Below are 15,313 nucleotides of genomic sequence, written 5' to 3'. Positions count from 1 at the left end.
TTTTTCGGAGGGCAGAACCAGGTTGAGTCCGGGGTCTGACTACATAATGAGCTGCTGTCTCAGTAAATCAGGCGCAATAAACGATTGCGACCACAAATACAGTGAAAGTGTACGGCAACACACTTGCATACCACTTTCTTTGTAATCCTGGCCTTGTGTTTGACAAATACCTGGAATAGATGTTCTGTACGCTAAAATTAAAAAAGATGAAGTGTCATGAATAAAATGTGGGTGTTGGAGTAGTGCTCCTGTGGAGACTGGATAATATTTGAGGTTCCTCACTGTACATCAGAAGCCTTTGTAAGAGCATCCTTTTCCATATCAGCTTGTGAGTTGTTTACTTCCACAGATTGTGACTCATCCAGGGTTTACAGACGTTACTTGACGGGGGTGATTTAACATCTATAGCCGATGTGGAGCTGATGATTACTTGTTCAACTAACTAGAGACTAGATATGCTCTGTCAAATTTTAAAAATGTTTTATCTTGTTTCTCTCACTCTATTTATCTCTAATTAAAAAAAGATTATCTTCTTCTCCGTTGTCTGTATCTTCGCACCTCTGTATTTTTGTCATTAATTCACTACCTTTCATCTGCCATCTCTCTAATTAAAATAAAACCTTAATCATCTCACTGTTTCACTTCAATCTTGCCCTCCACCTTTCTCTGTCTGTCTTTTGGTTTCTCTCTGTCAAGCCCAATATCTCATTGTTATTAGACGATCACAAAGAAGCAAACAAGTTGGCCCAGTGTCAAGTCATAAAAACAGTTTTTGCCCACGGTTGACTCCTGGTCTTTACTTGTTTGTGTTGTTTTCTCTTTCATTTATTCTTTTCTCTCACATGAAAATATATTGAGTGTAAATTCTATATACCCAAAACTAGGGTTCAACAAACCCTAGTTGTGTGATTGGTGTGACAGATGCTAATCCCCAAGCTAATAGACCAGCTGATTCTATATTTCTCTGTACCATCCACTTGGTTTGGTAGTTGGGGTAGATATACTGTACACTCACTGGCTACTTTATTAGGTACACGATCCAGCAGCTTTGCCATGAATTGTATAGCTTCTGCTTAATGAACTTACGAAATGAGTCAGCAGCTGCTTTGTGTTTGTCCAGTAACACAAACTCTCTCCATTCTCCACAGAAAAACCAAGAGAGGCCTGTTTTGACCCTGGTAACATTATGAATGCCAGTCGGACAGGTTATGACTACAAACTGGGATCTCAGGTCACCTACAACTGTCACCATGGCTACACAACAGTTGGTGGCGACACTATCACCTGTGTCATTGGGCATGATGGGAAGCCAGTGTGGGACAGGGCTCTTCCATCATGTAAAGGTAGGAGAGACACATCAAGAGCTCCATCTTTACCAACATGATTATAGGAAGCTTACCTGGGAATATACCTGCCTATGTTACACAATGAAAACAACCTGCTTGCAAAAACATAGTAGTATCATATAGTATAGTTTTGATAGTAGTCCTAGTAAAATTGCATTTGCAGATACCCTGGTAACCATAATATTACAGTGTATTCCAACCTCAGTTTGTTTTAGCCAGCATCATCATCAAATGCCATGATTGATTTGTTGAAACCTTCTTTAAAAACAGGGAGACTTATTGCTGTGTTTATCACACAGTCTCTGTGTGTGTGTGTGTGCGTGCGTGCGTTTGTGCATATGTGTGTTCGCTGGAGACGGGGAGTCTGTCAGGGATTGGAAGGCTGAACTGTCTACGTGATGGACAGCTCAGAGAGCCAAGGAAGCGACACCTGCCAAACTGCCATTCAGAGCCTACAACGTTGTGTGCTTTTTTTTTTTTTTACCGTTTGTGTCTGTGTGCGTGTATGAGAATGATCTCTAAAGTGACAGAGACTTGACCTGGTGCCATGTGGGTAGAATATTTAAATAAGCCACAGAGCAAGGTAGCAGGACAAGGAATGCATTTTAAAATGGGTGGAAGCAGGCCTCAGCTGACACCTCTGCTTTTAGTGGAAGATATTGCGTTGTGTTGTGAGTAACGTGAAATGAAGTGAGGACAACCGCTGTCTTGCCAAACGGAAGGGAGTTTAATCTCTCTCATCAAGTTCTGTGTAAAATTCTATTAACAGAAAATCGGTACAGCAACTTTATTTGACCAGGCTCCTACATGCACCTCTGCTCAGCAAGATCACTGGCCGACTGATTATACTGTGCACCAACAGCTATCAAAACATCGAAGTTCAATAAAACTAAATTACCACAGCGTGATCATATAACACAATTATGGACTCATGTTTAGCTACCAGTGGCAATTTTAAAATTTTATATAAGGCAATATGAAATTTTACCAGTGTATACAAAGATAAGGTTGAACAATGTAATAAATGGAATTAAATTGTAATAAAACACAAATATGAACAAATAGCTATTGAGGAAGCTGACAAAATGAAAAATACACACATAATTCTGCATGAACACTAAAACAAACAGCATATTATTAGTGGCCGACTGAGGAAAGCAGTGCGAATTGGCATGAAGTGACGTCACTGATTGGTCCAACGTCAGAAAGGCAAACACATATTAAAATAAAATAGCATCTTTCAAAAGAAACAGGTGGATTTCTGGTGAAATATAAATATGTTACAATAATGCACATAATACAAAAGGCAGCAGTAACAGCTCTGTTATAATGTCTTGTGTAATAATTTGGGGGGGGGGGGATGGAAAATGGCATAGAATAAAATGGTATAATTATGCTAAATGCAACATCATCAAGTCTTTTCACCTGATGTTCACATTCATCTACTTACTAAAAAAAAAAAATACAGCAACTGAGAATATTACGCTTTGATGTGTTAGCTTTAGCTGGGAAATTCTCTGTCACGTCTCTTATCCGTGGTACTAGGAGGTATTACTATACATTTGTTTGACAGTATTTTCTAAGATTCGGGCAGTTTCTATTATTATACTATTGCCTGATACTATTATTATATTAGGTTTAGAGTTATGTCTGCATCCCCTTACACTGAAATGGCATTTAAGGGGATGCACCCCTAACCCTATACTGAACATAATAACAATGGATGTTCAGCTAGTAAAAATATTCTTTTATCATCAGAAGTAACCTAAATTGTCATGGAGTGGAAAAAAGATTATAGTAAAAAACTTTTAATGTATTAGTGCAAAAGTTTGCATACCTTGATGCTTGCCTTGATAAATTAATTAAAATGTAACATTAATCAACTTCTGATGAATGGACATTTGTACTAGCTTATTAATGCACTCAAATATTGTGTTGATGAAAAACAAACTTTACTCTCTTTGCTATTTTAAAATAAGACATGCAAACATTTGCACTCAGATGTTTGCAGTATTTGTTAACTAAGTTGAATGACCTCATTCAGCTTTTCTTTAAAAATGTCTACTACGGTAGCAGTAGTGTAAAGTTATTCACAGTAAATATGTAGATGTATTGTATGTGAGACAGAGAGACAGTAACGTTAGTGGGTTTTCTCTTGGATTGGCATTTGTAGGGGGTGGTACTACAGTAAGTCATTGCTGTTTTTGGCTCATAGTTCGGCCACCAGCAGCCTTCTGCAACTGGCCAATCAAAACACAATGGGCTTGAGGTAAGGAGTGCTTAGAGACAGGAGATAGCTATTGCAGACCCCGTTCCATTAAAAATAAGCATATTGTAAAATATAAATCATCCAAAACTATTTGAGCAGAGCCTCAGAATAAAAATAAAAACATGGGCTTTTTAAAGCCGCCAGGTGCATTTAATGTTACTTGCTGTAGTTCCTTGATGGGCTCAGTAAAATGTTTCTAGTGTTTGGGAACTTTAACAAACCTTTTTTGTGGGAACCTAAAGTACTTATGTGGCTAAAATTGATTCAGTGTAATGCAGTATTTAGATCCCCCCCCCCCCCCCCCCCCCCTCCGATAATATATTTATGAACACAAGCCAAGTATTGACATTTAAGTCACATTTGAAGGCTATTAAAGGAAAACCACATTACAGTCTTTTATCAAATAAAAAATGACCTGGAACTCTGAGAGGCCTTGCGCATCATCTAGCAATTGATTTACGTCTTTATAATGTAATTTATTTTGATTAAATCCACATGAGATGTGTTTCATTCAGGTTGTTACGGTCAAAAATAGACTACATCACACTTTTAAACTCATACACAGGACATGCTTGCAGATTGCAAATGACTTTATCACAGTGCCATGTTGGATGTATCATAATGCAGGAACATAGCACTATCGTAGACACTATGCAAACATGTAGCTGATGAAAACGAATGTACACATTTGTGTTAACAGAGACTAGGATGTGTGTGGGGTTTAAGAAGTTGATTGAGCCAAAGGTAAACAACTCTGCTCTTCACCGGATCAGTTGTTTTCAGAGCTGAGAGACGGGAATTAGGTTCGTGATTCCAGACCCTTCTTGCCCGCAGTCTACATACATGGATTGATCTGCTGTGACTGCCATCACCTACACTATAGGACAATTCACATAATCAAAGCAGATCAATGTAACTAAATCCAGTCCTACACAGTAATCGTGCTCTTTTTGTCCCTTGGCTCGTATTGCACACTGAATTTTCTCACCGCATAGTTAGGGAAGTTTCTCTGTCTGTCTGACTCTATCTTTGGGCAACTCCTGGGGCTTTTAGACCAAACTCATTAGACAGGGTGAGACCTCTTTAAATAATACATCACCACTTACGTTCTCTCTCTGTCGTCTCTCTTCTTCCCTGTCACCCCCCCTCCCCCCACGCTAACTTATTCCTCCTTGTCCTCCTTCTCTTTCTTTTTCCTTTTTCTAACTACTGCTCACTTTCCACTATCTCTCTCCCTGCTTTTGTGTCCTGTCTCTCTTATTCTACCTTCCTCCCACCTCCTCAGTCTGTGTCTGATTTGCTCTGTATTTTTCTCTCACCGCTTCTCTCGGACTCTCTCTCCCCCTTCTTGCACTCTCTCCCTCTCCCTCACACACGCACACACACACCTCCCATCTCAAACCGCTCTTTTATTGGTTTCCATGGTAACTAAGAGCTGGTGCGAGAAAGAAGGAATTCTCGGTGACTGTTGATAGGGTTGTGTGTGTGTTGTGTGCAAGAGAAGAGGAGAGACACAGAGTGGTAAAGAGAGAGAGAGAGAGAGGGACGGAGCTATTACAGAGTGCCTCCTACAGGCAGCATTCACTTCATACTTATACACTTGAATGCACAATCTTTTAATACACTGTATATATTTGAATATCAGCTTTTGCAAACATTTTAGATTCAACATGAGTTAAAAACTCATCAGGTTCTATGTATATAGGTGTCTTTGCAATTTTGTACTCCAACATTGTTACAGGTCCTACAGTCTATCTCAGGGCCAACACAGAGAAAGCTCACACTCACATTCACACCTATCGGCAATTTAGAGCCCCCAGTTAACCTAACATGCATGTCTATGGAATGTGGATTGTTTTGTTTGCCTCATGCACCATCACATTGGTGATGGGAAAAGAACAACGCTTTCGCATTATTCCACTGGGCAATTAGTGGCTGTAATGCACCAAAAGACTTTAACCTGCAATTCATCACTGAAGGTAAAATGGATAATTCCAAGCTAGTAGTAAAAGATGGGTTTAAACTAGGATCGCACAATTTGGTCAAAAGGTTATAGTACTATTATTGCAAATATTACAAATTAAACTCAAGGTTAAAATATATGTAAATGAAATCAAAGTGTGGATAAATCATTTAGAGCTACTGTATCATTAATAGAAGGAATCCAACTGTTGGAATTAAGTCTCGCTGCTAAACTTTGGCTGTTTTGAAGAAACAGCATTAAACCTAAATAGTTAAATTTAACAGAAACAAACATGAAATAATTTACTTGGACAAACAAGTGAGGAGTCACAGTCACAAAATAGAACATTGACTGACAAATTCAAGAAATTTGAGAAAAAGGTCCTGTGCCTAACAGAGACTGACTGCTCATTCCTTCATTAGGCGACAGAGACTGTCGTGTCTGGTTCACACATATACTGTACATATTTAATCAAATCACAGCCTTTTGCAGTTATGTAATCCCACAGGCTGGTATCGTGATTGTGATTAATTTTGCAGTACTGGTGCAAATGCTAACTTATTTTAAAAACCAGTTTCCACAGGCCTTATGGTGAAGAAAATGTAGATCACATGCTTGCCAGACCAGAAGGATGCACAGAGTACATTTTGGTGAGTAACACTGACTGCATGCTTAATTTTAGTTTTGTTAGAAAAAATCTCTATAGGGCCTCTTCAGTCAGTTTAACAGTTTAACATTAAGTCTTCCATTGGCTTCAGTGGATAATTTAAAATTGTAAGAAGCGTCTTAAACTTAAAAATAAAGATAAATAAAACAGTGCAGTAGAGATGTCTGCAATTAATTAGAAATTAAAAACAATATTTTCAGTCGATGACTATAAAAATGAATCTTGCTGTTAGGCAGAATGTAGAGAGGCATCATGGTCATATTCTCCCAGGCTCATTCAGGTACACATGAGGTTCATGAAGTCATTTGTTGCCCACTGCTGCTGGGGATCAGGGACAGTTGTGTTTACATACTAAGTATGCACAAACACCTGTCATATTGCTTTTTAAGACCATGGGTTTTATGTGTAACTCTTCAAGGTGAAACTTTATGATCTAACTCCAGAGCGAGGAAATGTCCAGTCCGCCTCTCCATATTGTACTCGCTCCTGTTGTTCTCAGATATACTGACAATGACACAATCAACACAACTAGTGGGATTTAGTTGTTAAAATTGACAGTTGTCAAGGTTTGAATTTCCTGTTTCGCAATTTCCAAATATGCAGTGCTGTAGGCAGCAAACCCATTTTCCTGAGGCTTCAAGGAACTATACTCTATTGTGTTTCTTGATGAAAATAAATGGACTCTGGCCTTTGTTGTGTATATAACACGCTCACTCAAGAGTGTGTGGTTGTTTACATCGCTGAGATGAGTTTTATCTCTGGTGTATGGTTTTCAAAAATCTCCTGGAAGAACTGCAACACAACATTAAACTTTAGGACATCTCAGAAATCTTTCTCTGCACTCTTACTGCCACCCCAAAGCCCTGCTGTGTGTGTGTGTGTGTGTGTGTGTGCATGTGTATTGGTTACGAGGAAAAGGGAAAATCAGATGCAGAAGTGTTGTGTATGTGTGTGTTCTTGTGTATGTGTGTGGATGATCAAAGCGAATGGTTGTGTGAGAGAAAAAGAGTGACTTGCATACATTTTGGCATTTATTTCTGTGTGTGTGTGTGTGTGAGAGAGAGAGAGAGGGTATGAATGATCAAAGCACCTGTGTGTGCAGGCTTTTGGTAAGGCTGACACCAGAGCCTAGAGCATCACCACTGGGAAATTGTGAGTACAGTAGATCAAGACAAGACCTCTAGACTAGAGGGTTTGAATGCGGCAGCATAACAAGAATCAATCCACAAAATATCAATCGTATCAGTGTGCAGGATCAGAAGTAGAGGAAAGAAAGAAGGTGATTGCTCTGATGCTTTAGGAAACAACAAGAAAGTAGGGAAGGACAGGAGTGGGGAGGAGGAGGATGAGTGGGTGGGAATACAACAACTGTCAAGCAAAAGTGTAGAAACTAAAGCAGGTTTTGTTATTTTTTATTTTTTTTTTTTAGGCAAGCAAATCGGTTTTACTTCACAAGCTTTAGCCAAAAATATGGGCCCAGTCCTAAAATAACAAACACTTGCAGTTTGAGAGACTTTGACATGTTTTCCCAGTATGTCAGCGGTGGCTCAGACTTGTCCCACTGTGAAATTGGAAAGTGCTCGAGGGCTCTCTGGTGGACTTTTTGAGCACTTTATACAGTTTCCACAAGACTGATATGCTGAAGACTTTGCTTGGGGGAATTACACACTAGGGGGTGGTGCAAACTCTCCAAAGAAGTAAACACGAAAGGGAGCTAGCAACATATTGGCTATTATTGTATTTTAAATATGAGTAGCAGTCAGTTTTATTAGGCTACACATAAAACCACATTCTGACATCTTAGTGGCTAGAGACAGGCCTTCGACCCAGGCAACACATTAATTCACAGGATGCTGTCCCATTTCTCATGCATCACTTTCCACCTTTGCACCCTCTTGCTCTCGCATTCTCAACAAGCTCAGAGGTGACGATAATTAAAGTCTGTTAGGGATCACAGCTGATACTGTGGGTCGGTGATACCATTTGGGACGCTGCCACGGGGGGTGCACATATTCACAGCCCAAACAGGTCGAGAAGAGAAGAGGTGAGAACAGAACACTGCACAGACAGTGTGTACGTTGTGGGCAGTGACGTTGACAAATGTTCTTGTTTCTGCGCACGCACGCAGACACACACATGCACACATACTTTAATTTCAGTCTCCTCTACTAGCCTAACATGCACGATACTATTCACACACAAGGTTCGTAACTCTCTTGGGGGTGCTGACGATGGATCAGGCTACTGTAAAGTCTGCATCTTGAGGGTCATGTAACGGCAGTAGAGATTAATAGGCTTTTTAAAATTGCAGCACGCTGATACTGGAAAACCCACACTGCGCTGTAGCTCGGCACCACATAAATTCATTCAGAAAAAGTTTTTATCCTGCTGGGTTGTTGTCACAGGGAAGCAACAACTCTGAAGAGGGTGCAACACAAGTGCCATCACAGGTATAAAGAAACTGGTACCACTATGTTATATCACTTTTCTTTACTTTTATTTGCGATGTGTCACCAGCAAAATGCTTCTTAATGCCGCACAATGTGTTGATTACAGGTATTTTTTTTTAGAATCATCCACAATCGGCCACTTGTTAGTTTTTCATTTAGATACACAGTCAGATCTTTGTTGGATATTCATACACAGACAGACTTCAGAGGTAACTGTAGCCCAAAATGAACTCAATTTCTAAATTTGATAGTTTAGAGTCATATGCACTGCATCCAAGAAGTGGACCTATACAAAGCAATGGCCTTCTCCTGCTTACTTATCTGTGTTTTACCAAATATCTGTCATGGCCATAGAAATGAAAGCACTTTAGGAGCAGTTCACAGTAAGTGTGTAAAACTTGTTTCTTTGAGATTCTCTCAACTATTTGTTTGAAATTTCACAAAATAAAGTAGCTGGACTAACTGGACTTACCTGAGCAAATATCTAATGAAATTCAAAAATTGCATGTAAACATTGCAGCTCATCTGTATTCCAGCCATCCTACTTACCCACCACCTTTCACAATACCTGCACTTGCCAAAGTGCAGCCTGTATGCTAAAGAATGCTGAATTGTCCACTTGGCCGAATTGTTTATGTACAAGAGTCACAGTAGACTGAGATGAGAAAAAATACACAACACCAAATACTTAAAAACTAAATATATTTAGAGCTTTGCACCTGGTACAGTATATATTTTGAACATCCCGACCGTAATTAAAAGCACTATAGCCTTTATATAAAAAACCTTGGAGCCACAAGGGTCTAAATAAATTTTGTGGGCAACATAGATTTTCTGCTAAACTAAACAACTCTTGAGCCAAATGCAGTCAGTTGAATTTTGTGAAAAATACATAAGAAAAACAGATTAGAATAGTGATAGCTTGCCAGCTTTGAGTGCAATGGGCAGTGCTCCCAGTCGAAGGAAAAAGAATGTAAAAAGAGCCACAATTAAAATCTGAATGCTTCATTGCACCACAATGGCTCTAAATGATTGAAGCAGCAAAGTGGATGAAGCTGTTTGGCCACTGCTGCCAGAAATATTGCTTGCTTGATTGCTGCTTTACTTCTACAATTGCTACAGTGTAGTTCACCAAGTATTAGCGCGTTGACATTGTTGTGCTGCTCTGGCTTTGCATCCTGGAAGCTGGCTTAAAGCAAGACGATGACAGAGAAGTGAGATGTACTGTTGAATTGCTAACCTTCAGCTTTAATGACATTTAACGGTGATGACATCTCCACTGGGGTAGCAGTGTTGTAGAGCACGACCATCTAAAAAACTTGTGGCAAACATAGAATATCTTCATGGCCAAACAGAGCAATGAACCTTTCGTGCCAGTTCAGTCTCCTGACCTTAAAGGATCAGAGCAAATAAACAGTAAGTGTTGCTGGATGCAGTACTGACCTGACAGAGCATCACTAAAGCAGATACCAAGTTGCTTTAGACTTCAGCCAGTCACTGATTTACAGCTTTTTCTTTTTTTTTCTCTTTCCAATATGCCAAGACATCACTCATACTGTTTCACACGTTCACACCCTGAAAGATGACCTGTAGAACCACAGTTTGAGCTGTCGGCCACTGAGCAGCTCAAGTCGAGTGGCCGGGGTTTAAGGGCCTGTGTTAGTAATGGGGGAGAAACCAAGTGGTGCTCTTTCACTTGCCTCACATGGATCTTGAGGCTTTCTGCTGGTCAGTTGAAACCTTGCTACATAACATTAGAACTTTTCAGCAGAAAGCACTGTGCACATTTATGTAGCAGTTCATATGATGTCAGTGTTGCCTCCCTCTAAAATAAGGTGAAAGTCAATATTTAAACCTCTCAGCACCTGTTTCATACAGATGAATGTATCAGTTTGAGTTCAAATGAAGTGTCTACAGAGCCAATTTGGTGTTATTATTATTATTTTGAAGTACATTGCATTTATCTGCCGCTGGTTTAAAACATAATTGAATCAGATTTTTATACTGCAAGTACATTGCAAGTTATTTAGCAGCTCCCATGCACAGCTTTAAATTGTATGTTTACCCTTTGTCTGATGAGATTTCCATAGATTATATTGTAGGTTAATTAAATTCTCTCCCATCCCTTTGCAACCTTCTTTTAATACACATGCACAAATCTGTGCCCACTCTTTAAAGGTGAATCATTTCCCACACATGGCCCTAACAAATCGTGCGAACATTATTAAGTACAGGGGACCTACACTTATATCATCCTGCCATTTGCACAATCCTCCCCTGAATGCATATGTAGAAAAAGAGGGGTACATTTCACAGAAGAGGCACCTTAGTAAACAGGCAAAGTGCCCTTTAAGACCGGAGGGTCTGCTTGATAATAATATGCATGTCTTTAAGTGCAGAATGTCGCTTAAGTAAGGTGGGAAAAAGCTGCATGAATCAGGCCTCAGGCTCACACTCTCTCTGTTTTTCTATAGCTCCATGCGGAGGTCAGTATGGTGGAGCTGAAGGAGTTGTTTTGTCTCCCAACTACCCTCTGAACTACACTACAAGGCAGACTTGCACCTATTACATTACTGTGTCCCCACAGTTTGGTAAGTTCACTAAAGGTCAAACCACATATGGTTGACTACACATGCTTAAAATGACTGAACCGAATGCACCAACACAGAAACACACGTATTCATCTCTGACCAATCAGCTCTCTTCTGGTCTGTTTGTCTTCTCCAGTGGTTTTTGGTCAGTTTGCTGTTTTCCAGACAGCGATGAATGACTCCGTGGAGCTGTTTGATGGAGCCAATGAGAATGCGCGATTGCTTAGCTCCCTGGCCGGGTCGCACTCAGGTGAGCATCCAGCTGGCTGCGTCCAGTGTCAGAAGCAGCTGAAGGAAGGTCCTGCCGCCAGAAATTAAACAGCGCGGTTTATTCTCCCACTTATGACTTAGCACGACAGTATGTGTGTAAACATCTACCATTCAATTCAGATGTTTTCAAGTTTTTCTTCAGTTTTTCCTTTCTTTCTTTTTCTGTAATCCTGATATCTTTGAAAGAGAAAAATAATGAAATCGTCTATAAGAAAACAGCTCTGGGGAGCTGTAGAACACAGCACCAGTGGTCGTTATCACAATTTATTCGACAGTGATGTATTTGCTGAAAATCAATTATGGGTTATCTTTACAAGAAGAAATCAGTAGTGGAAATCGTCTCACTGGGGCCATACAATATACAGTGGTGCTGATAATCTTTAACACAATCCTCCCTGGGCTTTCTTTTGCCTACAACTTTGAGCCATTGAAGCTCGGGAACTTTGTGAGCCGCTGCATAGTCAGTGTGGACGGAGGTTAACCGATGAGGCAAAATCGATGCGGATGACCTAGTGTGAAGAATGAACTATGAAGTAATATTGATTATCATAGCTGTTGGCAAAATGTGCTCTTGTTTGCCTCAGAGTTGTGTGCTCTTCTGTTGCATGTCACGGCCAGGGGGCATGCTGCGGGGGAATCCCACCGGAATTAACATTTAGTTTCTTTTTGTAGAAATCAGAGCTTTTAAAATATTTTCTCTGCTATGATTATTCTGTTGAAGAACAATGAAGCTTTTTATTTAAAAGACAAGGCTGGAACTACTGATATTTCTCTTTGGAATACTGGATTATGGTAGAGTTTAAAATAGTACTAACACAAATTCGGCTTTTCTATTTCCTGTTTTAACTTTTCTGTTTTCATGCTCTTTGTAAACAGTACATCTGTGAGCTCATTTCAGTATAACATTAACTAGGAGGATGTGACACTTTTTATGTGGCTGAATGTAGCTGCATATTATGCAATTGTGTCCTCTCCAACCACTATTCATCTAAGTTAGTTTAAAGGAAAGAGGCCAGTTTATATAATGTGGACTGGTTGGCTTATTCCTTAACGTTAATTTGGGTTTGAAATTCCCCTTTTGGCTAAAAATGGCAGCAAACATCGAAACACACCAGGCTTTACAAAGTAATGTTATCCGCATCATTACCCTATCACACATGCACGTATAAATGCACACGCGCTCACACACACGGGCAACCAGCTTTGCAGCACATTGTTTTAGCTAACTGACTTATTATCCTGACTCGCAAGCACATTAACACACACACCGAACTTACACATAAACACACACATCCAGACGCAGCTAATGATGGTTCTAAATGTCAGCCACACCAGGCCATGTTTTTCTCATTTATCACTGTTATTTCATTCGCCTGTGTGTGTGTGTGTGTGTGTGTGTGTGTGTGTGTGTGTGCCTAAGAGTAACTGTGTTTGCTTTAGCATTCGTGGTATTATGAGGACCACATTTTAAGTGAAATTGAAGATTAAATCCTGCTAACTACTAAGAGAGTTCTCCAACCTAAAAGTCTGTTTGTTAAACTGTATAGATTCCTACTGGTAACACCTGTGTAAGCCTTTTCAAATACTTCATCTTTGGAAAATCCAAAACCAAGCAAACAAGGAAGGTGCGAATGGACCCTAAGTCACAAGTGTATGCCAGTACAGTGAAATAGGTGTGCACGTGTGGAAAGTGCACGTATGTTCATTTGGACGTGTTGTGTGTCTCAGTTGTCCACAAATTTGGGGGAAAGAAAGACAAGTGAGGAGGGAGTTTAGCTGTTTTTAGCATTAAGGTCAATTTTGAATTTACACTCTGTGTGTGTGTGTGTGTGTGTGTGTGTGTGTGTGTGTGTGTGTGTGTGCGTGTGCATTTTTCCAGGAGAAACATTGCCATTGGCAACTTCCAATCAGATCATGCTGCGTTTCAACGCTAAGAGCGGCCAGTCAGCCAGAGGTTTTCACTTCGTTTACCAAGGTATAACTCCCACATTATTTGTTTCACGCTCTCTCTTTCTCTCGTGTACAAACACACACATTGGAGTGCATTCAGTTCAGGTCTCTCTAGTCGTGACCGAATTTCAGTTTTTCTGACCCCATTCTTATGCTCACACAGCGGTGCCTCGCACCAGCGACAGTCAGTGCAGCTCAGTGCCGGAGCCTCGGTACGGCAGGCGGATTGGTTCCGAGTTCTCAGCTGGCTCTGTCGTTCGATTCGAGTGCAGCCCGGGGTACCTCCTGAAGGGATCCAGTGCCATCCACTGCCAAGCCGTGCCAGGAGCCCTTGCACAATGGAATGCAACAACACCAACCTGTATAGGTAAGGCTGACCGGCTAACATACTCTCCTCAGCTCCCGTCAACTAATCAGTCCTCTGGTTCTATGTGAATCATCCAGTACTGCAAGTGTTAGGATTTTGACGAACATGCTAATGAACTAAACGTAGACCTGTGTGAAGTCTCTCTCTGCTGAGAGCAAGCAGCTTCAACTGTCACCTCAGTTTATACCATAAATTATGTTTGTTATCATATTTTCTCTCTCTGGCTCCCCGTAGTTGTAATTTGAACACCATATTTTCCCCGGGTATACAGAGCTATATTCCAGCAACCTGTCCTGTCTGTTAGCTATTTGGTTAATAAACTTTGCCAAGGAATTCATATTTCATGTCTTCATTCTAGTTCCCTGCAGTGGCAATTTGACTGAACGTCGTGGTACAATACTGTCTCCTGGCTATCCTGAACCCTACCCAAACAGTCTCAACTGTCTGTGGAGGATCCACGTCAGTGAAGGAGCTGGGATACAGGTACAGATGAATACACGTTTATATAAATATATTGAATGCAGCGTATTTACACTAACTAAGGAGGATGCTCATAAACCCGTGAGGCTATTTTGTTAACATGTTTTTCATCGTTTGCTATTTAGATCCAAGTGGTAACATTTGCTACTGAGCACAACTGGGACTCCCTGGAGATCTATGATGGAGGAGACATGACAGCTCCGAAATTAGGGTCATTTTCTGGTATGACAATGTGCTCACATAGACAAATAAACACACATATTTGTGCACAGACACCCATGCACACACACAAATACTTTAAAGACCTGTGATGAATGAGATTTGACAGCTCCTAAACCACAGACACACACACACAGAAACAAACATACAAGCACACACACTGCCCTGTGATTAATTCAGTATGACAGGTCCTAAGCTATAGATACACACACATGCAGATGGTTGTGATACCAACAAATATAATATACATATAAATATCTGTTTTTAGGACAGAGGTCATATGATTTCCGGGCAGTCAGTGAGAGCGAGGGGTTGAAAGACGTTTCGCCATGAGGTTGAGTGAAGGATGAGAAAGAGCAAGAGAAAGAAGACAGGGAGGGATGAAGAATGGTCTAACCTTTTACAATCTCCCAGCAGAGTTTCCCCTGTGACCTGCCCCAAGCACATACCTGTCAGATACCTATCACATATAAAGCATGCCACCCATAGGGCAACACACACACACACACAAATGACTGTGCCCTTCTCAAGAAGGCACACCGGGGAGCTGCCCACTCTAACCACAGTGATCTGGTGTTTGCCACTGAGCAGCTTCACCGGGGCAGATGAGGGTTGCTTCACATAGGGACACTAAAATGCTGGCTGTCTGCGAACATCCAGAGGTTATTCACCTTCTCCACACATCATTTCCAAGCTGGTTTCAGTTTTTAAACAATACTTCCAGTCCAAATGTTGCCATCA

General features: G+C 40.6%; 1 protein-coding gene across 2 annotated transcripts in view; it reads left to right on the top strand.

The window, feature by feature from the left end:
* The window catches only part of csmd1a (CUB and Sushi multiple domains 1a), a 378,013-nt gene that overhangs the window by 281,298 nt on the left and 81,402 nt on the right, over nt 1-15,313 (top strand). For both annotated transcript variants that reach the window (XM_067487730.1, XM_067487721.1), the window contains exons 32-38: nt 1,149-1,343; nt 11,170-11,286; nt 11,423-11,536; nt 13,436-13,531; nt 13,670-13,873; nt 14,232-14,356; nt 14,479-14,575. In XM_067487730.1, coding sequence (XP_067343831.1) covers nt 1,149-1,343; nt 11,170-11,286; nt 11,423-11,536; nt 13,436-13,531; nt 13,670-13,873; nt 14,232-14,356; nt 14,479-14,575 — 948 coding nt within the window. The remainder of the gene's footprint in view (nt 1-1,148; nt 1,344-11,169; nt 11,287-11,422; nt 11,537-13,435; nt 13,532-13,669; nt 13,874-14,231; nt 14,357-14,478; nt 14,576-15,313) is intronic.

Source organism: Channa argus, chromosome 2, assembly GCF_033026475.1.
Source record: "Channa argus isolate prfri chromosome 2, Channa argus male v1.0, whole genome shotgun sequence".
Classification (NCBI taxonomy): Eukaryota; Metazoa; Chordata; class Actinopteri; order Anabantiformes; family Channidae; genus Channa; species Channa argus.
The sequence above is the reverse complement of the archived record's forward strand: the minus strand, read 5'-3'. Positions and strand labels throughout refer to the sequence as shown.